The sequence below is a fragment of the Episyrphus balteatus genome, chromosome 1 (assembly GCF_945859705.1).
Source record: "Episyrphus balteatus chromosome 1, idEpiBalt1.1, whole genome shotgun sequence".
NCBI classification, from domain to species: domain Eukaryota; kingdom Metazoa; phylum Arthropoda; class Insecta; order Diptera; family Syrphidae; genus Episyrphus; species Episyrphus balteatus.
Genome location: NC_079134.1, coordinates 156,693,171 through 156,718,451, shown reverse-complemented (window position 1 = coordinate 156,718,451; position 25,281 = coordinate 156,693,171). Strand labels below are relative to the sequence as shown.

The 25,281-nt window shown below is 29.1% G+C and overlaps 2 protein-coding genes across 12 annotated transcripts in view; one reads left to right on the top strand and one right to left on the bottom strand.

Annotated features, from left to right (window-relative positions):
• Positions 1-25,281, bottom strand: part of LOC129921530 (potassium voltage-gated channel subfamily KQT member 4) — a 331,029-nt gene that overhangs the window by 31,786 nt on the left and 273,962 nt on the right. For 9 of the 10 annotated variants that reach the window (XM_056003398.1, XM_056003400.1, XM_056003393.1 and 6 more), the window contains 5 exons: positions 20,636-20,718; positions 20,396-20,571; positions 10,730-10,855; positions 10,495-10,605; positions 691-878 (listed from right to left, as the gene is read on the bottom strand). In XM_056003398.1, the coding sequence (XP_055859373.1) occupies positions 691-878; positions 10,495-10,605; positions 10,730-10,855; positions 20,396-20,571; positions 20,636-20,718 (684 nt within the window). Of the gene's footprint in view, positions 1-4; positions 50-690; positions 879-10,494; positions 10,606-10,729; positions 10,856-20,395; positions 20,572-20,635; positions 20,719-25,281 lie in introns of all 10 variants that reach the window. The other variant, XM_056003392.1, reaches the window with a different exon arrangement.
• LOC129921531 (uncharacterized) lies at positions 16,810-19,595 on the top strand. Of its 2 annotated transcripts, XM_056003404.1 has the most exons (3): positions 16,810-17,058; positions 17,361-18,080; positions 18,312-19,595. In XM_056003404.1, exons 2-3 carry the CDS (start codon positions 17,372-17,374, stop codon positions 19,475-19,477), a joined length of 1,875 nt encoding a protein of 624 aa, XP_055859379.1. In that variant the 5' UTR covers positions 16,810-17,058; positions 17,361-17,371; the 3' UTR covers positions 19,478-19,595. The 2 variants fall into 2 exon arrangements, with proteins under 2 accessions (XP_055859379.1, XP_055859378.1); XM_056003403.1 differs by lacking the exon at positions 16,810-17,058 and having other exon boundaries at positions 17,133-18,080.

The following is a 25,281-nucleotide window of genomic DNA, read 5'->3' as shown; positions in this document are numbered from 1 at the left end:
TTACCTATATTCACTTAAATTTTTTAACAATCTATCCCAGTACTCAGAACTAAAAGAAGACACATATACAAACACGTCAATTAAATTAAATTTCAATAAGAAAGAATCCTTTTTTGTAATTTTTTTTTTGGTTAAAATTATTAATTTTTGTTTTTTGTATACAAAATATTTACATTTATTTTTTTTTTTAATTTAATATTTAAAAATGTTTAATGCTACGATAAAAAACAACAAAACTGTTAAATAACCCAGTTAAGGAGATTAGAAGAAACATTTATTACGCACAACATTTTTTTTTTGCCATTTTAATTTAAATGTTAGAAAATTTCTTTTAATTGTATATAGAAAAAATTATTTTATAATAAATTTTAATTGCTTCTGAGCTCACGACGTCAATAAAAATCAAATAAAAAGAAAAAAAAAAAAAAACAACAAAACAAGATAAACAGAAAATCCCTATCAAAAAGTATTTTCTTCGTCCTTATATTTTTTTTTAATCATAAAAAAAGGACATAAACATAGGGACAAAAACCGAACGACAACAATATTTTTTTTTTTTCATTTTAATTATTTTTTATAAAAAAAATAACACGAAAACGGATACATTATATCTATATGTTTTTATTTTTTTTTTTTATTTTATTTTACGAAAAAAAAGCAAGATGAAAATATAGAAAATCAAATACTTACGATGGCGGCGGACTTGGCAATGGCACTTGATGGATCTTCCACGTTGCCACAGATACGGAATGTTCGTCCGCAGCATAGCATCTCCATAGGGATTGTATTAACGTGGCTGCAGGCTGGCGCCGTCGGATCATGTGCTTTTGGCGCTGTTGCTGCTGAACTTTTAGAGCAAAACCGCTGCCAAGGATACCCTGCGGGTGTGTGGTACAAGATAGAGAACACAAGAACAACCATAGTTAAGGAAAAATACAAAATTCATGAGTAAATGTGGTTGATTATCAAAATTTTCATTTATATGTACACAAGACAGCTTGTGTAGAGCTTGAACAATATTCATGAAATAATAATTTATGCATGATATCCAGATTTAATTAGAATTTGTTCTTCGTTGGTTGAGGAGTTGGGAGAGGCTTTTTTTTTTTTTTTCATTTTGAGAGTAGAGTGGAGTAGTTGTTGCTAGGGGTCTATATTTAGCCGGAGAGTATTTTCAATATTTTCTACAAGTTTCGGCTTCGGACGATGAATATTTGGATTTAATTTAAGTTTTGGTTGATGTTGAAGATGAATGTGGGCAAATCACGACTTTGATATGTAATTGCAGTTAAGACTTTTGGATATGGATTTTATGGAGAGTGTTTGAGCGCGATTCAAAGGCCTTTTCATATGTCTATCTATATGCTTAAAAAGTTTTGTGAAATTTTAGTTTAACATAAACATTTGAATGCTCTTGTTGTTAGATTTCTATTATAAATTGATGGACTTGTAAGAACTTAAAACAATATGTAATTAAATTGTTTCTTAATATTTATTCAAGCGTTACTAGGTTAATTGAATTCGCATTAAATTCCTTAGATTTTCTGAACATTTTATTAAAATATATTTGAACACAAACGAACTTTTAAGTTTCATAAAATTATGGGATCTAGTTCTAGAGAACTCATAACGTCCGGATAAGTCAAAATGTTCGATTCAACTAACTGCACTAATTCAAAAAATCCTATTCCAAGGGTTAAATAATATACTTATTAATTAAATTAAAAAAAATAAATTTTGAATTGTAAAAATTTCTACGAATATGAAAAAGAAAAATATTTGATGCAGTTACATATTTTGCATTGAAGTTTTTCTTATTGACAAAAAAAAAATTTTGTACCTAATAATTCTAAATATTTTTGAGGAAAGAAAGTGTTTTGTTTTTTGAGGGGTTGAATTATTATGTAAGAAAGTTATCGCCGTTTTGAAGAAATTATTTTCCACATATTTGACAAAATTTCAAGTAAATTTATTAATCCATTAAAAAAAATAATAATTTTTCAAAAACAAATTTCGAAATACATTTTTTTTAAATATCCAAAATTGACTTTTTCGAAATTTTAACTTAAGGCTACAGAAAAAAATATTTGTTTAAAATTTTTTTTTGAAATTTGGTTTACGGTTCTGTGCCAGGTTCCGTTAATAACTGTCCAAAAATTATTTTTTTTTCAAAATCGTTTGAGCCGTTTTTAAGAACATTAAGATTTTCCATTTTGGTGAAAAGGGAGTTACCATTTAGGTAATGTCGGTCCTTAAAATAAAATTTCAATTTCGTTCTAGGATATCTCATACAACTCATAACTTCGAAGTCAGAAAGAATTACAGGACCTACTTCTCTATTATATTGCCATGTTTGATTGTAATCTCGAGTCGATTTTTTTCTTAGAATACTAAACTTGCCCAAATGTTTGAAAAGTTTTCAAAATAAAAATAAAAACAAAATTAGATACAATTTTGAGAAAATACACTCTTTTGATAAAAAAAAAACTACAAAAATTGATACAAAAAATATATTTTTGGGAAATCTTTTTTTTTTTTAAATCTTAATTTTTAAATTAAGCTTTCTTAAACTTTTTTTTTCCAAAAATTTTTAATCCAAAAAAAAATTTCAATTTTTCATCAAGGGAGTCAACCAAAATCTGTAACTAGTTTGAAACAAAACCCCTTAGGGTAGCGTTTTGGGATGTTTCAAACAGACAGACTTAAAGACAGAAATCATTTCGGAATTTTTTTTTGGGATTCTCTATTATCGTAATTTCATGTAGCAGTAGCATAATTTATATCTCAAGTTTTACGAGTCTTAAATTTTATATTTTTATAGGAAAAGTTTAAAGGGTCATTAATTTTGTTCGTATAAAAGTAGTTTTTTTACTTGCGATATACATAGGTAATATCAAGTTATGCATTCGTAAAAAAAAAAAAGTTGAGATAACATTTTTCCATGACATTACGATGATAGAGAATGCCAAAAAAGTGGGTCCCGGAAGTCCGTTTGTCTGTCTGTCTGTCAGTCAGTCTGTCTGTCTGTATACAAAGCTACAGCCTAAACGGATGGACTGATTGATGCCAAACTTGGTATGTAGCGTAATTTGGCGACTCTCCAGAGGAATTTTTGGAGTTGATTTTTTTGAACCAAAAATAACGGTACTTGTCATATACCGATTTTAGTAAGGTTGAAATTGGTCAAAAACGGCTTCAACGATTTTGTTTAAAAAATTCAATTGGAAGTTTTAATACAAGGTCTTCTTATAAAAAAAATTTATTTTTGAAAATCATTATTTACTTGCCATAAAACCGTTTATGCTTATTCCATTCAAATGAAATTTCGAAAAAAATAATTTTTCGATTTTTAAAAAAAATTTGAAATTTTTTTTTTGAAAAATCAAATTTTTGAAATTTTTGAAATTTTGTTTTAAGAAGTTGATTAGTGATTTTTACAAAATGGCATGCCAATTTTATTTGAAAACTTTTTCCAAAAAATTATTTATAAAAAAATTAGTTTAAAAAAAAAGGGTCTAACAATTTTGAAATTTTTTTTTCTAAAAATGCATCTTTATATATCAATCAAACTGCATACCTATACTTGTTTTGGAGGGCAATTTGGTTTCAGATTTTGTTTTATTTTTTTTTAAAGAATTTTATGTTTTTTAAAGTTTTTTTTTTTGTACCTGACATTTTCCAAATTTATATATAAAAAGTCTTCAAAATTTAAGCAATTTGAACTCTAAGAGCAAGTTCGTTCGACCCAGTCGTGCATTCCATTTTTTTATCAATTCTAGTTTTGCAAAGATAGAGCTAAGTAAAGAAAACGACACTCAAAAACATAAGAATCTATATGACTCAAAAACATACAAAATCGAAGAAAACAAAATCTATAAATAGACGCTTTTAGAGGGAAAACGATATGAACGTAAAACTCTTCAGTTATAACTATATTTAATTAAATAAACTTTTTCTCGCTTTAATTTGACTGCGGGTTGGATTAATTTGTGCAAAGTGTGTTTTTTGACTCATCTTAATCGACTCATATAATTTCAAAAATCGAAGATAAAATTCATCTCAAAATTATTATTTCTAAGAGCACAAAACAATGACAAATATTTTGAAAACTTTGAATGACAAGACCGAGTCAATCGTGCAGTTTATTACATAAACCTAATATTTTAACACCTTAATTGGTGTATTTATCTTGTCAATTTGCTGCTACTTCTATCTATTTTCATCCATCATCATCATTGTCATCATCAACATCAGCATGTGACCCGTTCAAGACTCATATCCTTAAGACACCGACAAACGCATCCGTCCAATTAAGTAATCCTTAATTGCATATACAGCAAACACTCTACACTCATCTCCATAATTTCTATAAAACAAAAGCTTCAAGTGAACTCTTCTTTTTTACTAACATACACTCTTCTACACACTATATCACCTTATACACTCAACTCATATGAACTAAAAAGGAATACAAGGATATACCACAAACATATTTTGCAATCTTACATCCTCTCGCCAAAATGCTAAACAAAGAGTTATCCTGTCATGTTGTCACCGTCATCATTACCATCTTCATGAATATATCCTTCGTTATTTCGTCACTCGAATAAAGCATAATTTTCTAACACACATACATATATGCACTTTACATACAAACATAGTTGTTTTATAGGTAGAATGAAGAGTCTAAGTTAAAATTGTCGAGGTACTTTCTACCTCCATTTTCATCCTATAAGCTTTTTGGTCCAAAGTATAAACAATTCAACTGCACTTTGTACACACAAAGGAGACTAGAGAAATGATCCTCTTAAGAGGGCTCCTGTTGAGTGAGAGTGCTACACAACAAACACCACACACACAGAGAGTGGCCGTGCCAACAATCATTATCCTTGTTAGAAAAAACAACAAGAATTACTTTAGATTATATCATCATATCCTTTTTCTCCAAATGATGGGCACATAAACACACATTGCATATCCAAACACCAGAGAGAGAAAGAGTGTAACGAAAATAATCCACTAGATGGCACCATTGCTAGTTAAAACTACATACACAACAACATCCCAAATGTGTGTTTCTCTCTGCGTTGGATGATGATGATGCTGATGATGGCACAACAAAAAAAGAAAAAAAAGGAAACAGGAAGGATTATTATAAATACCGCATTTGTCTAGCCCCAAGTCATTTATCAAGGACTAATTCCTCGAGTCATCGTTTTAATTAAAATACTTTTGCATTGTGGTTGCGTTTTTGTTATTCTTTTCCTTTACAATTTGCATCATTCTCTTCTATCTGGCTAGTTAAAATATTTTTAACTTCGAATGGCACCCAACAAAAAATACATATGTATACATATGTACATAGTTGTGTCTTGTTTTTTTATTAACCAGATTGGGTCGAGTCGAGACTCGAGATTAACAAAAGCCAATAAATGAATGTAAACTAAAAATAGAGCATAGTAAGTGGTAGATATGGTAGTTACCTAGACAACCTTGGCACACACATACAATCAACAGAGTTACCATTGAATATTTTTAACAACAAGTGGTTAGAAATTCGTAATAAGGCTATAACTTGCTCTATAGGGCAAGTATTGGTTTCGTGTAGAAAAAAAATTTGAGGTTTTAATCAAAACCAACATTACGATGATGGAGAAGATAAAAAAAGTAGTTTTCGTTATGCCGTCCGTCAGTCTGTGCGTCTGTGCGTCCATCTGTACATCGAGCTAGGGCCTAAACGGATGGATGGATTTGCTTGAAATTTGGCACAGATGATTTTTGCGTAATTCCCCAGACCCGTTTTTTTTTTATTTTTTAAATATCTCCTTTTTAACGCATATCTCCCATATAACGTTTTCGAGGTATTTCAATTTTCTCGAAAACGGCTCTAACGATTTTGATTAAATTTAGTGTACGTAATAGTCTTATTGATTGTAACAAAACTGCGTTTTTAATTTTTCTAGAAAAATGCGGAGAACTAAAATATGGCGTTGCCGTTCTTCAAAAATTGACATATTTTTAAGGTTCGTATATATCGTCAAAGCATAAGCCAATTTTGTTCAAAACTTACAGACAGGTATTTCTTATAATTTTGAAGTGTTAAATGTAACCAAAAAATTAAGTTTTTGAAAAAAAAAATATAAAATTTATTTTTAACTTTATATTTTTTTTTTTATTTTTTTTCTCGAAGCTTAACAAAATCATAAATTTCCTATAGATATTCAAGATATTGATACTTTGACCCACAAGAGCAAGTACGTGCGACCCAGTCGTGCATTTTATTTTTCATTGATTTTAGGTTAGAATTTTATTCAAAAATAATTTTTAACATTTTTTAACCATCTTAACTTGATAGAAAATTTAGTTTGCTATGAAAAGTGTCTTTGAACCTTTTCAAATTTAGGCTTGGTTTTCGAGTTAAATAAAAAAAAAAACTGAAAACTGACCAGTGTTGCCGTTTTCTCAGAAATGCACCAATGGATTTAGTAGCACTTTTGGCTGGAGTATTCTATTATGCCAAGTCATCATAATCAGCAATAAAAACTCTTGTACGAATTTGTTCCATTCAAAAGGGTTTATTCAATTGACCATCTATTCCATAATTGTAAATACAAAATAATTGGCTTTTTTTACAAATTTTAAATGCCAGTATTTTTCAAAAAAGGTAAGGGTGATAAAAAAATCCAAAAATGCAATTAGCAATCAGATACCAAAATATCCCAGGATCAGGTTTCCTTTTCGTTTTCTTTAACAATCTTTTTTTTTTTTTTAATTTTTTTGGCATAAATTCAATTACTAACCCATTTTGATGCTAGTCCAAATATAATAAGACCTAACTTAATGGAATTAATTAAAATCTTAAAAAAAATATTTTTTTAGAACATACAAAGTTTCCAACAATCAAAAACTATTTATTAAAATAAAAAGGTCACATAAATAAATAAGGAGCAACAATTTCAATAAAAAAAAAATGATTTTTTAAAACTATTTTTTTAATTTCTTTCAATTAAGAATAGATTTGAATTAAAAATAAACTAGAAACCAATTTCACAACCCATGACTGGACGATGATGTTTTGAAATTATTTTTTGAATCGTTCATTCTAATTTGCAGAGATTCAAACTCAAAAGCAAGTTTTTTTTTCAGTTTTTCAATATAATAAAGAAAGTTACTCATACACCACAGTGACCCAATCAGAAAACAGCTAACGAGAAGTAATTGTAGATTACTCTCTTCTTATTTTATAAATTTTTATGCATTTAATCCTTGTTGTTATTCACGTAATAAAGCAATTATCTTTGGCGTTATCTTTTGTATAACCTCTAAAATAACTCCATATACAAGTTATGGCGTAAGAATAAATCAAGAACGCGTATAACAAAAATGACATAACGGCAACCGGAATCTTACCTTAAGCTATGATATAAGGTCTACCACCCTTAACCGACTTTTTGAAATATCCTTCCGTAAAAGTTAAGCAGGTGCTTTGTTGAGATTATGTCCTCCTTGGATAGAAGATGTGCATCCTAACCAGAAGATGCAATCTAATAGCCCTTCTCGTTTATAACTTACGGTTGAATGAATATTTCTCTCTGTCTTTTACATATACTTATATATATATATATAGAATTTGTGTCTCCTTTTCCATTGGAGAAAGGACTTTTTAGTTGTTTGTTTGTCGAGAAGTTGTCAGTCGTTTTTTTGTTGTTTGTCCTCCAACTCTAACCAAAGTATCTACCCACATCTTATACTTTTTTTTTTGCCCTACCACACACTATGGTTAACCTAGATTATAACCACGTTCAGCCATCCACCAGATTGCATGGCAGCAGGACCTCTAGGGGATTATGGTGTGGCAACTGGGAAGTTTTACATCGAAAATGAAATTTATGCTCGTTTAAACGAATGAATGAGGTTGGCAAATTCAAATACATCCCCATCGTTTTAGAACACACACATTCACTTAAACACACACACACAATGTTTTTCCTAAAGGGGTTTGAGTTTATGAGTTCATAAAACAGCAAAATGCAAAAGCTATCATATAAAATGATGTAACTGGCTTTTGTGTTTGAATCTGTGCGCAAATTAGGGTGAACGATTTAACAAATAATTTCAAATATTATCCAGTCCAGTCATGGGTTGTAATATTTTGGATTCTAGTTTTTTTTGTTTTTTGTTTTTTCTTAATCCGAAATAGAGAATATTATGAGAAATTATTAATTTAGTTTTTGTTAAATGTTGAAATGGGAATTAATTTGTTACAATCAGTAATTGAAACATTTTAAATATTTATTATTTATTGTCATGGTGAATTTATAATTTGTTTGTATTCATTTTCTGGGATTAGCGGGATTATATAATAAGAAGGCTATGTAAATAAATGGTAATTAATGGGATTTATTTAGTTTTAAAAATACATCAAAATCAAAACAGATTTATGTAGTATTTAAAATTTATGAATAGAATTTGAAAAAAAAAAAGTATTTTGTTAGAAGTATTTCTACTGAATTGGATTTTGGTAATTTTTTTTTTTAACTTTTGTTTTTTTTTTTATTTTTTGAATGTTGATTTTGAAAGCTACAAGATAAGTAAATTTTACGAATTTATGTGATAATTAATATTAATTTTTTTATTCAATTCAAGACCATAGCGAACATTTTTCGCAAAATTTGGATTAAACTGGAAACAAAATTAAAGTAATGAAAATAAATAATAGATAAAGAATATATTTTCTTATACTCATATAAATGTTGTTTATTTAAAATAATGTTTTCGTGACTAAGCAAATTAAAAATAATATGAATAAAAACAAATTATTTGAACGACCTTCATTACATACATTTTTGAAACCATTAACAGCTAAATACAATATTTGAGACAAAATTCTAAAACGCATTTATTCATAGATCTTATTTTCTATTAAAATTAAACTAAAATTCATACATTGTTATTTGATATTTTTCTAAGATTTTTTAAAAATTACTTTAATTTTTTAAAAATTACTTGAATTTTTTTGAATTTAAAAAATTTGAATAAATTGATTTTTGTGTAAATTTAAATTTAAAATAATATTTTTTGTTAAATAAACAACAATAATATGAGTGTAAGAAAATAATCTTTATCTATAGTCTCCAAGAAAGTAATTTATTACTTTTTCAAAGAAAACTAACATTACAATGATGGAGAATATAAAAAAAGTGATTCCGGCGTTTCTGTCTATTTGTCTGTCTGTAACCTAACCTATTTGAGTAATTTTCTTCAAACTTGGTAATTAACAGTTTTGGCTGATTCCCTAGAGGACAAAAAGAATTTTTTTTTATGACCAAAACTATACATACCTGTCATAGGACGTTTTATTTTATGAATTTATCATTAATGACAGAGCAGATTTCAACCAAATTTTTTATACAGAAACGCTATATAAAAATTGTATAAAATTTTCAAAAAACATATTTTTCTATTAAAAAAAAAAATTACATCAAAATTGTTTTTTGAAAATCAATTTTTTGAAAATGGGTTGATGAATTTTATTGAAACTTAGTTTTAATGTGTTGAATAATATTTTCTTAAAAATAGCATACTAACTTTTGTTTTGTAAAATGTTGGAAAATTTTCACATATAAAAAATTATTAAAAAAAAACGATTTTCGAAATTTCTTAACACAGGTATCATTTTTCTATAGTTTTTGTTTTGTTACTTATTATAAATTTCATCATTTCTTCAAAAAAAAAAAAAAAAGACACCCTATCACTCCCAATAATTTTGCTGACTTTTTCACCAAGTTAAAAAAAAATAAAATAAAATGCACATCTTTGTTGCACGTAGGATACTTGCTCTTATGTGTAAAGGCTCCTATAAACTTCTTTATGAAGTTTTTATTAATTTTATAAAAAACTAGTTAAAATAAGTTTTAAAAGTTGATTGTAAATTTTTGGAGTCAAATTTTCTAAAAAGTTTTCTAAAAAAAAACTTGGTATATTTCTACAAATTTGTTAAGTTCTCAAGCTTAAAACAAGTTGTTCTATGGTTTATCCTCTGAGTTCTTTCATTAACAAAAATAATATTTTATTTAAAATACTGCTTTTTTGTATACAAGTTTTAGTATTGTCCCCAGCATTAAGAGCTTAAGGCAGAGAGAAATTTTTTTTAGCACTTTTATATTAATTTTTTTTATTCTTTAAAATTAACAAAAAAAAAATTTATATAAAATGTACCCAACATATGTATAAATTGCAAAAAAAATATCACTCATACACCATGTATGCCTGCAATCGAAAATATTAACAATTTTACTCCACCGCCCACCGCGATGTTCATATAAAAGCTCTCACAACTTTAACTCATCCAACGTCAAACTTAAATTAGTTTATTCCATTAGAGAAACTAAATATAAAGCTCCTTTTGTTATATGAAGTACAACAAAAATGGAGATTCAAAAAAGGTGTATAAATGAAAAACAAAAAGAAAAACATAAAATAATGTTTACTTACCGCCGGAAGTGCAAAAAACGATATACCTAGCAGGGCACAAAACGATGCTATTAGTTTGCCTTGCCACGTTTCGGGTACCATATCACCATACCCTACCGTACATAGAGTTATCTATATAAATGAAAAAAAAAAAAAAAAAAAAATAATAAAAAAAGTAAATTTTGTAAAAGCAATTATATAATTTTAGTTAGTTCTTTTGTTTGTAGTTCATAAAATAAAATGAAAATAAACTTACCACACCCCACCAGAGAGCCTGAGCGAAATTACTAAACTTTTCATTGACATCTTTTTCCATGAGATAAACGAGAAAAGATGCAAATATAAGGCCTAAGAATCCTATGTACATAGTTGTTATCAGTTCCTAAAAAAAGAAAATTAAGAAATGAAAATAAAGTTAGAATTTTAGTTGACAAAAGATGTTTATCAGAGCTGGAAAAAAAATCTGATAAGAGAAAATAAAAGAGGATGATGATATTTTAGCACACATTTGGTTCGGTTCATAGCTTTGAGCAGGGAAGGATTAGGAAATAAAAAGGATCGTAAAACTCTTTTTTAAGTTTTTTTCCAACAAACTCACAAGTTCATTCCATCCAATAGGCTATTTAAGGCTCAGACACCTTTCTCAATCTAAATTCTAACGACTTTATTTTGTTATAAAATTTTTACCAAAGCTTAACTCTACAAGAAACAGGCCCAAAAAAAAAAGAAAAAATCCATCCCTGTGTTATCAGTACAAGAAGAGATTTTTTTTTATTTGATTAAAATAATTTCTGTGAAAATCTCCTGTCGTCGTTGTTTGGTTTGTAAACAAACACAAAACTATCTAAACACACGAGAAGTTATGATTTTGTGTTGTTCCCATTTTTGTTGACAAAATCTAAATGAAATGATTGCAGACTATGAGTCTGCTAGAGGCGATGGCGGCAAACGTTGCGCATAGAATAGAAAAAAAAAGAACAAACAAAAAATTATAACGACTGCTAGCTTTCCGTGAATATCCTTGTGAAACAATAGCAGTTGTTTTATTTTTGAAATATTTAATATTCTCCGAATTTAAAAAGTTTTATTGAAGTGGTGAGGAAAAGAAAATTTTATTATTGGCAACAATTTTTTATTTTATTTTGCAAACATTGATTTTGGCTAAAAACTGGCTTTCCAAGAACTTTCGCCCTATCAAAAAAAGGATCTATATGAAAAATTAAAAAACTACGTGTTCAAAACTTTATAAAGTCCAGTGATTGTCAGATTGCCAAACTCCAAAGATAAGAAGATACAATAAATTGTTCTAAATTGAAAGAAAAATTGATACTTCAAATAAAATATAGTCACTTTTAGCCATGATTTTTCAATCGTCAATTAGATTTATCAGAAGAATAAATGTAGGGTAAAAGCGGGTGAGATGGCATACCTTTTTTGTTTTTGTCATATTTTTCAAAGTAAACCTCATTTCATATTTCTAACAATACAAAAATGTTCTATATTCAATATCCAACGTATTATTTGTTTTACAGAATTTTATATTTTAAATTTATAATTTTAAATTAATATAGAAAAAAAGTTAAAAAAAAACCCATCTCCCCCTATAGGGTGGGTGAGATGGCGCATGAGTTTGTTTTAGGTTTCTATTGCCAAATTCATTGCACAAATGATTGAACGATGTGAAGGAGTCAAGCACCAATGCATGCCATATAATAGATTGCAACTAGCCGTCTTTTTATAAAATTTGAACTTGGCTGAATTACTTAAAAAAAATATTTTGAGGGTGATACGGCACATGCTAACACTATACTCAATTGAAAAATTCTAGTACGGAATGCGCCATTTCACCCGAAAAAAACTGCGCCATCTCACCTTTTTTCGCATAATTCCCCATAAAAAGCAGATAGAACTAGAGCTCAGATTTCACACGCAATGCATAACTTATACTCTCTTGTATGTATTGGTGTATCGACGGCATCTAAGATCCCAACGACTCACAAAATATCGGAACAAAAAAAAAAAAGCAAACAAAAAAATTCGAAAAAAATCATCACATGATTTGTTTTGAAATTTTTTTTTATTTTTTGTATAACAGACAAAGAAACGAATACTGGCTACTTCGATTTAAAATATTTAAAGAAAGCTAAAAATATTTTTCATACATTTTTAGAGCAATAAATGTAAAAGATATTTAAAGTGCGCCATCTCCCCCGCCGCGCCATCTCCCCCGCCGCGCCATCTCACCCGCTTTTACCCTAAATAAAAAAACTTTTATTCCTAGGAATAAGTTCTAACTGAAGTTTATCTGATTTGAAAAGTTGGCCTTAATGTACATAGCAGATTGTTCGTACCAATTTTATTTTATAAAAAAGTTATACCATCGTTTAATAAAGAAAAAGAAGGTCAAAGTATAAACATTTTTTAAATGTTTTTGTTGAAATTTATAATAAATACTTTATTCCCTACGGACTTGTTGAATTATCTCAAATCAGTTACTAAACACAATGTTTTTAACAAAATCATTTGTATGCTTGTCTGAAATTGTACGCTGTCTTTACCTAAGTTAAAAAAGACAGAATTATGTTCAGAGCGTTCGAGGAGATGATATTCTCAAAAATTTCGTTTTGACCACTAGGTAATGTCTTATTTTAGTTCTCACAATGTTTAAAGAAATATGGCATTCGGCGTCCCCGAAATGGCGCTCTATATATCATGAATCGATTTCCTAGTAAACAACATTATTTTGATACTTTATTTTGATGCCCATTTAGGAAGGAACCTTATTAGAACCATCTGTAAGTTCAAAAGTCATAATTTCTAAACTTTAGCACATTTTGATGCAATAAGACGTCATTTTTTCGGACAAATTTAATAATATAGAATTATAAATTTTATAAAATGTCTTGTAAGTCGTGTGGAATTTTGGCAAAATTTTGGACATACATCGAGTTTAGAAATTCGATACTCAGAAAAATCAATTTAAATGTGTTTTTGACCATTTGAGTTCGATTTTCAGGTGTTGAAGCGTTCGGAGAACACTATTTTGGGTATATTATCAAGAATAAGAAACAAAAAATTTCTTTCAGCTACAATTAATTTGCGTTATAGGTCGTTTCAAATCAAAAGTCCCATGGAAAATTGAGCAAAAATAAAAAAAACTCATTCGCTTACTGGAAGGAAGCATTTATGAGGCAGCTGAACTTTTTCTAAAACTACGATAAAATAATAAAGAACAGTTCTTGATATCCCTATTTTAATTAATTGATCCGTCTGTGAGATTCACTGGGTTAGCCTCAGAAAGCGGAGGCAAGTCTCCCGGGCTTGCATCACTCCATTTCCGCGGACAATACAAAAAAACATACAATTATTTAATTATTTATCATTTGAAGGTAGTTGGGGTAACTTTGCAGAAGATATTGTTATAGGACTAGGTGAAGATGGACCAGAAATGTCCAGTTTATATGATAGCAATTCATAACTTAAAATTCTATTCACATCTTTTCATTTGTTTAATTGGGCAGTAAATATCTTATTTTTATTTTTCAATTATTTTGGAGTCGTCACCATAGAAATCATTAATAAACAAATTCAGAATTTTCGTTTGTTTATTTTTTTCTCTAGCATTTCTTTCATTCAAACAAGCATGATTTGTTGTTATTTTTGAGTTGATTCGTCGCAATGAGCCAATAAAATTGAGTTTTTTGTTTATTTGTTCTCAATTTTATTGGAAGGGAGAAAATAAACTCTGAGTCAGGACTTTTGATTTGAAACGACCTATAGCTATTTCTGAGTGGGTCACTTAGGTGTATGAGTAACTTTTAATTATATTGAAAATCTGAAATTATTAAATGAAACATTATTTATCTCTGAGGCCCATTTGCTGAAACGAGTCTTAAATATTTATGTGAAACATAAACCCTTAAGTTCTTCATAGCGGTTTGCAAGAACTTCAAATTGTGTCATAAATTCCTCTAAGTTTAACATAACTTAGGGGGAAGAAATAGTAGAACTTAAGGATTTTATGTTACTTTTAAGCATTATTAATTGAGAGAAAAAGAAGTAATATTCCTTAAAAAATTATCTTGGTTGCAAAATAAAGAGCAATTTATTAGTCTAATAATAATTAACTTATTTTCATACCCCCTTATCATCAGAAAATGGTTTAATTTCAGGCACAAATTTTTTAAGCACTATTCATCATTTTTTTTTTCATATTTTCAAAACATATTTTGACACACAAACACATTTACAGATCAAATACATTCACATGAACACATTTTTTAGAATCAGATTTATCACATATTTTTGGTCACTTTCTCTATTTTAGGCTTTTTTCTTGCAATAAAATTCCACAAATGTTAAAATATAAAAAAAAATGTATTCTAACTGCTAAATTGCTCAAAAACTGATTTAATTAATTGACATTTATTTCGATGTGACAATTAAATTTGAAGTTCTCAGCTATTTATATCATGAAAGTATATCATTGCTAGGATCAACATAAATATTTTTTAGAAACGTAGAATAAACTAAGTAGAACTAAAGAACTATGTTCGACCTAGCTAAGATTAGAATTTATGACTAGTATGAGCAAATGGGCCTGAATATTAAATTGAAATCATCTATTGCTTATTTTTATAACTTTGATATAATCTGCATTGTGTTTTTTAATGAACTTTATCTGTGTGTTTTACCTATTTTGTTTCATGTTGACAATTAGTTTGAAAAGACTTGAGATACATTTAATTTCGGTTGGGGATAGAATCCGGAAAGCCAAAAACCGAAGATTCTGAAAATTCGAAATGCAGAATCCTATAATTTCATTATCAAAAGCCAAAAGGCGAAGTTTCACAATCACGAAATATTTCGGGATTTCTGATTCGTTAATATTTGTATCCATATGTTATATTAATTGGAATACAAATTTGGAATTAAATTTGAGTATTTTTTTACGTTTTACTTTTTATTTTGTTCAGCATGTGAGGTAAATTTGGTGCTTTATTGTATTGTACAAAAAAATTAAGTATTATTTCTGGGGTTTTTTTCTCGACCTTGGAATTTCGGAATTTTTGATTTGCGGGATAAGTATTGGACTTTCAGAAATTTGTATTTTCGACATTTAAGGTTTTCAGGATTTAGAGTTGTTGGAATATCAGTTTTTTGGATTGTAGCCGTCTTCCATTTCATTTATATTGGTTCTATGCCTACACCGAAAAAAAACCAATATCAATTTAACATTTTTTAAATATCAGCCAAAAATGCTCTATAAAATGTGTTTTATGATATTTAAAATGTTAAAACAATATTTTTATTTATGATATTATGATATTTAAATGACACATTTTGAAAATTTTTTTTTTTTATTTTATTATCATTTTTTCATATCAATTTCTCATTCCAAATTATTGAAAAATATTAAATAAAAAACTCTTTATGTTTACTAATTTAAAGGCGCTTTGTGTTTTTTCGAAGTAAAATGTATGATTTTCTGAGAAAATTTGATCTGCAATAAGATTTTACTTCACATAGTTTGGGAGAAAATAACAAAACAATTATATCACCTATAATAGAAAAATAATATCACCATTATTTTGTAAAGAATATTTCCTTTCAGTAATGTTTTGAAAAAAGAAAGAAAATTCTTAAAATAATAAAAATGAAAAGGAAAGAAATAAGTTTCATTATAATAAACTAAATCGTAAAATCTAGTCAACATTGATATTTTAGTTGTCAAAGTGAAATTTTGACTATCCGCTTAAACTTTAAAAAATGTCAAAATGATATTTTAATTGTCAAAGTGAAATTTTCATTATCCCACCTGAAATTAAAAAATGTCAAAATGATATGATAAAATATCAAAATTGATATTTTAATTGTTGGACGACTTTTGTCACTGAAAAATGTTATTTGATAGCTGTTATTATCAATTTTTTTTTCGGTGTAGTTATAGTCGATCAACAGTTCGAGACATTACAGATATGTTGGAATATCAAAAAGATTAGAAAATCTTGTTTTGAAACACAATTTTTACTTAGAAAATTCATGTCTCGTTTGGTTCCAAAAACACTAAAAAAATTCCTCGTTGTTTGTGGCCATCTCAGCTAAAACAAAAAGGACTTTTCGGATTTGTTTTTAAACTCGAAAAAAAAAACCTTAGCCAAGATTTATTGCATCGTGTTGAGAGGACTACTTTAAATAAATTTATCATCATGGGAATACTTTGAAAGTGGCAAAATAGCTTTAGAAGAATGAATAAATATTTTTGAATTATAACTTATTTCCCGATACTTTTTGCCTATAGCAGTTACTCGAGTAACAACTTAAGTCGCCGCACAGTGGTTCCTCCCATAGGTCATAAGTCAAAATTTTAAGGTTTATCAAATTGTTTATTTTTGATGCAGTAATTATCTATGATAACGGGACAACTAAGTGACAGTAAGATTTCTCATTAATAATTAGTTGTTGGTTCTCAGTCGCGTCACGAAGTTGAGAGTTTTTCGCAGTTTAGAAAAAAAATTATATCTGAAAATACGAGTTCGCATTAATCAATTTTTTAGAGTGTTTAAAGTTAATTTTGGAAAAAAGGTGATTGGAATATTAAAAAAATATATCATGAAGGCATTTTGATAGTTTTTTTTTTATTTTGTTTTTTTTTTTTTTTTTTGTACATGCATTAGAACTTATCCATTTTTTGTGTTTTTCTCATTTTTCGTGTTTTTCTGAGGAAAAAAAACAGCATATGCCGCTAAATGCCGGTTATCTCTTACACATCAAAATTTAGTGCTATTTTTCTTCTTTCAGAATATATATGACTTATTGAGCGCAGATTGGCGCACGTCTAAAAATTTTGACCCGTTATAAAACACTGATTTCCACTTTTTTTTTAGATTCAATCAATATGACCAAGCGAATCGATATTTTTAATATTTGGTACTCGGCTAAAAAAGTTGGCAGTGCTGCAAAAGCCAACGAAACTTGGACGGTTTTTAAGCAAACTCATAAAATTGAAGATTTGCAAGCTAAGAAAAAGATACTTAATCTTTGTAAATGCTTTCAAAGAAGGTGGGAGGCCTGCTCAAAGAAGAAAAACGTACTTTTATCTAAAAACAGTGCTTGGCTTGATGTCGAGGAAGATTTTAGTGCTGTACAAGAACAACAAGATGAGAATATCTCACAAAAACCTCATGGCAGACCAAAAAAGCCATTTTTGGAAAGCTCATCAAGGACAAAAAGGAGACGTATTGCAGAGATCGTTGACATCGTAGATGAAGATATCGCTTGTGCTTTGAAAAAATGTCAGTCCAAAGAAAATATTCAAATTAAACAACTTGACACGAATGATGCTTTGAAGCTTTTGGTTGAGGCAAAATTGTCAAAACATCAGTACCAAGTCATCAGGAACTTGGTAAACCAAAAAACTGAAGTCGATGTTTTTCCAAGCTACGTTAAAGTTCTTAAAGCCAAACAAGATTGTTACCCAGAACTTCAAACAATTAAAATAACGGATTCATTGGCTGAAGTTTCGCTTCAAGGGCTTCTTAATCATACAGCTGAACGCATCGTAGAATCTCAACAAGAAATTTTTGAAAATTTGGAGAATGATTTCGGTAATAAAAAAATTTAAAAAACAAAGTTTTGTGTTATGTTGTAAAACTTGTCCCTTCATTTTTTAGCTGTGTTAATAGAAAAAGTGTTTCGTGATGTTTGTTGCAACCGATAACTTTAGTTGCCAATATATAGTGTCGCTCGTCTGAATAAAACCACATGAGGTAGAAAAAAATTGTGTTCGTCTTTTTAAAAATATAATTTCATTGTGGCTTAATGAATTCTTGATATAGGTCATCTTACTCTAATCGGCAAATGGGGCTTTGATGGAAGCAGTGGACAGTCTGAGTACAAGCAAAGAATATCCGGCGAATTCAGCGATTCGGACATGTTTATAACTTCATATGTTCCAATACAACTTTATTCGCAAATGGGTTCTGAAAAGAAAATTGTATGGCATAATCCTCGGCCAGGATCAACTCGATACTGTCGACCAATACGTTTTCAATTGAAAAAAGAAACGGCAGACTTGAGCCGAACTGAGCAAGAGTATATACAGACCCAAATAAATGAACTGAATGAAACAGTTATAAAGATATCCGACCGTTTTATCAGAGTAAAGCATATACTTAAACTGACAATGGTTGACGGTAAGGTATGCAACGCTTTGTCTCATACGGCTTCACAACAAGTTTGTTATATTTGTGGAGCAAAACCTTCCAATATGAACGACATTGAAAGCTCGTTAGAAAGAACGATAAATGAAGATTTCTTAGATTTCGGCATATCTCCACTCCATGCATGGATAAGGTTTTTTGAGTTCTTCATTCATTTAGCCTATAGGTTGGACTTTAAAAAATGGCGTACGGGAAGTGTTGAAAAGCCTCTTATGGACGCACAAAAAAAACGTATCCAAGGAGAATTCAGGCAAATTGGGTTGATAGTCGACAAGCCAAAACAAGGTGGAGGCAATTCCAATGATGGAAATACTGCCCGCAGATTTTTCGCGAACCCATCTGTATCTTCCCAAATAACTGGAGTAAAACAGTCAGTAATAGAAAGATGTGCTGTAATTTTGAAAACTTTGGCAAGCTGTTTTGCAATAAATGCTGAGATATTCCAGGAATACACTCAAGAAACAGCCAGAGAAATTGTTGCGGAGTATCCTTGGTACCCATTGCCAGCTTCAGTGCACAAGGTTTTAATACATGGCGGCCAAATAGTAAAACATTCAATATTGCCTATAGGGCAATTTACGGAGGAGGCAGCTGAAGCCAAAAACAAAGATGTGAAGTTTTTCCGTTCGAAAAACACCCGAAAAACATCAAGGACGTCAACAAACACGGATTTGTTAAATAGGCTATTATTAACTTCGGACCCATTGCTTTCTAACGAAAGAAATTTAAAAAAAAATCAAAAATCGACTCTATCCAAGGAGATTTTAAATTTATTGTTGTAATTCTATTAAAAATAAAATAATTTATGTAAAAAATTAGTTTTTTAATAATTTAATTTAGTTTCCATCAGTTTTAGTTAAATTTAGAGTTTTGACCGCACTTCCCATACAAATGGAACCACTGTGCGCCGGAGAGATTTTCCTCAGCCAAAATAAGGCTTATTTCCTAGTTTCTCTTGATGCAATATTGATGTTTTTCCTTACAAGACTGTCGGTCCTTGTCATATACAAATATGGAAAAGCTTATTTTTAGAATTTCAATTCAAATTTTAACAGGGGTAGTGTCGCAAATTAGGTTAAGCTTTTGAAACAAAAACAATCTTTTTTGAACAATAAAGAATTATATCAAAAGATTTAGGTTATCCCAGCATTTAAACCTTGAAAAATTTTCAAAAAAATTTTTGCATAAGGTACCTACCCAATGTACCTATATTTTTAAATTTAATTTTTTTTTTTACTTTTGACCTATAGTTATTTTAATATCCTTTCCTCTTTTATTCCAGTAATCCTATTATTTAAATGCTCAAATAGGATATTTAGATTTCAAGATATTGCTCGAATTCTTAGTTATGTATTTTAAATGCTTTCAAAAAAAACAAAAACTTCACAAATTTGTATCTCGAAAACATTTCCATAAATTTTTTTTTTGATAGGTTTTTTGAGTTTTACTGGGTAAAATTTATACGATTTTCGGTTTTTTTTTAAACTTCATACGATGAAAAAAAGCAAATTTTTGTATTCGGCCTTATCACGTATTCCATCGTATCGAAAAATTTCTACGATTCCCAAACAAAATCCGGTTGTGGTGACGATTTCTATGAAATTTTCCACTAAGGACGAATTCCGTGATTATTTTTTCGGGAATCGTAGCAAAATTCCGATTCGAATGTATAATTAAAATCGTATTAAATATATACTCACTTGTCTATGCGCATAGACGACACTTCCCAATAATTTCCACGTGCCACCACGTCGATCCATTCGAACCATTCTTAATATTTGGAAAAATCTAAGGCCACGTAACGCACTTGTTGCAAACACTTGACCGGATGTTCCCATACCTAATACTACTAGTGATGCTGCTATTGTAACTACATCTGTTAAAAATAATTATTATATCATTTAATTAAATAAAAATAAAAATATTTATTAGAAACTTACCTATAATACAAAATGGTCGCTTTAAAAACTTTAACCGACCAACAGAGCCTTGATATCGTGACCGACATCCTGACGACCACAGTCTATAATAAAAAATAGAAAAATTACACAGAAAAAAATAATATATAAAATAAATATTTATTTATTTAAAATTCTTGTTATTTTCTATTTTTAAATAACAAACAAAATATATATAAAAAAAATAATGTTCAAATTAACTAACCGCGAACAACCAAACTGAGAGCAATAATGTTTTATTTATTTTTTTTTTTATAGACAGAGAAGGCAAGTTCAAAACTTAACCAAGTGAAAGAATGCGCGCGAAAAAAAATTATGCACAAACACGAAATTGCAATTATACTTAAAAAAAATATACAGAAAAAAGGACTAAAAAAAAGGATCTAAATATATGCAGTTATTTAAAATTATTCACATGCACAGTGTTGAGTTGAGAGTAAAGTGTAAACGGTTTTTTTTTCTTCAAAATTAAAGCCTAAAATAAAAAAAAACCACGAAATAAAATCGTCCTTGTGTAAAAACACTGACACGTGGTATGGCGGACAAATTATTTAAAATTAGTCGCGCGTCGAACCGGAAGTGAAGAGAAAAATCAACGCGCCCGGATGCGCTGTGCAAAAATTTCACAAGCTGCATCCTTCCGTTGCGGAATGTAAATGCCGAATCCGAAATCCGTTTCCCAAACACAATCGATTCAAAACAAAGAACCTTATAACGTGACATGCGGAATGCTGAATGCTGCAATTGATAGAAGGCAGTTAAGAGAGGGTGGCGGTGTCGTGTCGGTCGGTCGGTGGGTGGTTTTGGTGTTGTGTCGTTCTCAGTTGAGTAGGCTCAAGTATCCTTACCCACAACAAAAACCCACTCACCTCGTATGGGTGATGAAAAGGTTGCACCTCTCCAGAGCCATGCTTTTCGAGTTCATATAACATTTTTTTTTTTTTTTTTCAGTTTTTTTCTTTTTTTGGATCATAAGGATTACAATGGACTAACATCCGGTTGTTATGATTGTGTTGGTGTTGGTTATGGTGTATTGTTTTATGGCAATGATGACGAAGACTTTGATTGCTACCACAAAAAATTTTGGGGACTAGCATGGAACAGTCAGTGTGCTATTGTTTTGCAGTCCAAAACCCGGACAATGGCTATCACAGGTAAATTCATTGTTTTAAGAAAAAAAAAGTTTTTTTTTTTATTTGCATTTTTTTTTACCGAGTTGAGCTATGAAAGATTTAATAGCGCAGGATGGTAAAAAATATATATATATATAAAATATATAAACAAAGGATAGAGAATTAATACTGGATGGGGTGCTATTCTCGTTTCGAGTCAGAAAAATATAAAAAAGTTTTTTTTTTGCGCAGATATGTTTTTTTTTTTTTTTGAGGTCAAGCAAATAATAATAAGAAACTGGAGTAGAGGTATATTTTTATTCGTCCTTGCCGAAACAGAAATTTAATTAAACAAGGTTTAGTTTTGTTTCTTTTCTGCTGTTGTGGGTGCTGAAATATATAATTTGCAAGAAAAGAAACATAAATATAAAGCAAATCAACAAAAAATGTTGAGGTGTTGTGTCGTAAAAAATGAACTAATTTGAATATTAAATAGTATACCTATTTAATTTGTTTTTAATTATTTTTATTATTAGAATAATTATTGGGATTTTTTTTTTAATTTTTGGTGAAAGTTTTATGGGAAAGAAGAAAGGACCTTTGAATGTGTATTTTTTAAAAGATGACAATTTACGAAGAATTAAAGGAGACATTCATTGCCTATAAATGAAAAAAAAGTAAATTAGTTGATCACGTAACGTAATCAAAATTTGAATATAAAAATAATGACTGAAATAATTTTTACATAGAAAAGTATTGGAATCTTAGTCTGTGTTCAATCCTTCAAATAAAATTGTCTAAAATAGTAAGCCTTTAAAAATAAAATTTCAGCCCAAAATCGGAAGCCTCTTGTATAAAAATAACGTTAAATTTAAGTAGTATTCAGTCGAATTATGGTAAATGGAATTACATACCTATCGATTCTTCACATAAGGGTTCAAACAAAATTTGAAACATTATTGTTGTTTAAGTTAATTTATTGAAAATGTTAAAGCTTACAAAAATATTTTTGATATAAGATCGTATAATTTTAGCATTTTAGAGCTTTGAGAAGCTTTTTCAACAACAGAACTATGAAGCAAATTGTCAAATCTTTGAAAAATCTTCAAGATTTTAGATTACAAATAAAGTTATAATATATTTTATTCAGAAAAAGTAAACCATCTTTAGAATACTTTTTTCTAACATTTTCCAATGCACATTACAGAAATAAGCTTAAAAAAATTCCAATTAAAGTTGCTGTGTAGCACAGCCTGATATACATAGTAGCCTGCATGTTTTTGGTACCTATTGTTTCACTTCGTAGGATGTATTTATTTGTACCAGAGGTTTTAGGACCAACCTTTGCCTCTTACTCCTTAATCTTTTCTTCTAAATCGAGTTGCAAGATTTCAAGTGAGGATAAATTTTAATTGGCGTCAGCAGCTTAAGACATTTTAAAGAAGGCTTATTATAAAATCTCAAATTATAACTCCTTTAGTAAAGATGTAGTTGTAAGCTCTTCAAAATTAGATTAGAATTGACAACATTTTATTTTAAGAAAACTATCTGATAAATCTGGGACACTTGGGGCCGGTTTGTTCACGCTCGATTATCTTTTAATCAAGGATTTTTCTATGGAATAATCCTTGATGAAGATAATCGACTTTGAACAAACTGGCCCTTATAATCTCTTCACATAATAATTGTCAACTGAGCTTAAAAAAATAAAAGAAGATTTTTAACTGGTGGTGCCAAGGTAGGAGAAAATAATTTTATCAACAAGCCACTTAAAAAATATTCCTTGCAAAAATACTTACACCGCAACCCACCGCTGCACAGGGGTACATTTGGTGCTTTTTTGGCGTCAAAAACCATTTGCATGGCCCAGTGGCGTACGTTGAGTCACCGGGGCCTCGGATCAAGACTAAATTTTGGGGCCCCTTTGATATTTGGGGGCCCCTTAGGTACAAAAAAAAAAAAAATACGTATACCTACGCCATACATTTTTTTTTGTTGGCTTATTTATTTTTAGGTTTATTTTAATGTTTTAATAAGTTCGTAATGCACATTGATATACTCACTTACTTAAAATTTCTATCATAAAAGAAGTAAATACTTGTACTAGGGGCCCCCTAAATAAAATATTTAGAGACCCCTAAAATAAAATTTTTTTAGCTTAGAATTGATAGTTCTTGGGGCCTCTGTTCTGAAGTAATACACTGAAAATAATAAATTTCGTAAAATTACGAAAATTGTTTCATACACTACATTTTCGTTCTCCCAACGAAACTTTCGTTGGCTCAACGAAAATATGTAATTTTTCGTAATATGAAAACCTTCATCAATTAATGAAAACGTTTCATACACTTTTTCTCCCTTTTTAGTGCCAAAAAATCCAATTCAATGAAAAGATTCATCAATTAACGAAAAATTTCATACTCATTTTGAAGAACAAAAATAAGAACTTTTTCGTTACTTTATCAAAGTTTTAATTAAGTAACGAAAAAATTCATTAACTTATGAAATTCAACATTAACTAACGAAAATCTTCATAAGCTTATGAAAATTCTTCATATACTAATGAAATATTACATTGGCTTATGAAAAAATACATCAGTTAACGAAAAAATATCGTTGCCGGGTGCATTTCTGTTTTATGGACTAAAAATTTAATCTTGCTGGATATAGTTCACATTAGGTTTTTGTTTAAAAATCTATGTAAGTTGAGCTGAATATAAAAAATATTTGCGTTTTGACAAGGTGTCTCACGGATAAGTCAAGTGATGAGTCCAAGTGAGCTCTACCGGGTCGAAACGCCAATTTTTTGTTTGGACTGTTAATAATTTAACAAGGCCAATAAATATATACCTGCTATAATCTTAAAAAAAAAATTATTAACACAACGAAAAGTTTCGTTAGCAAACGAATATTTTTTCGTAATTTAATTGAAATATTCATAAAATTTACGAAAAAATTCGTTAGCTAACGAAAGTTCTTTCATCAATTAATCAAAAAATACATAAAAATATCACCGTGTTTAATTAAATTTTACGTTAATTGATGAAAAACTTTCGTAAAGTGATGTAAAAATTCATTAATTCGCGATCGAAAATTTTAATGAAAAATTTCATTAAAATACGACAGTTTTCGTTAGTTGATGAAGTTCTTCATTAACGTATGAAAGCCATTTCGTTGAGCCAATTAAATTTTTCACCGGCTGAAAATTAATTAAATTTTCGTTGGCTCAACGAATTTTTTCGTTGTATTTACGTAAGGATTTGGTTCAGTGTACATATGTACACATTTGATTTTCCATCATCAAACATAGTTTATTTCTTTCGGGGCCCCTGAAAAATTATTTTTGGGGCCTCAAAATTAAGTGCCTAGAGGCCCTTAAAATATAATATAATATTTTTGGAGCCAAGAATTAATAGGTATTGGGGCCTCTGTTCTGAAGTAATATTCGGAATGCCACAAATAAAGTAATAGTTTTATTTTGGGCCCTGATATATTTATGTTGGGGCCCCTGAATTG

Coding starts and splice junctions, on each gene's coding strand:
- LOC129921531 (XM_056003404.1), top strand. CDS start 17,372: ATGACCAAGCGAATCGATATTTTTAATATTTGGTACTCGGCTAAAAAA. Junction 18,081..18,311: donor AAATTTGGAGAATGATTTCG/GTAATAAAAAAA, acceptor TTCTTGATATAG/GTCATCTTACTCTAATCGGC.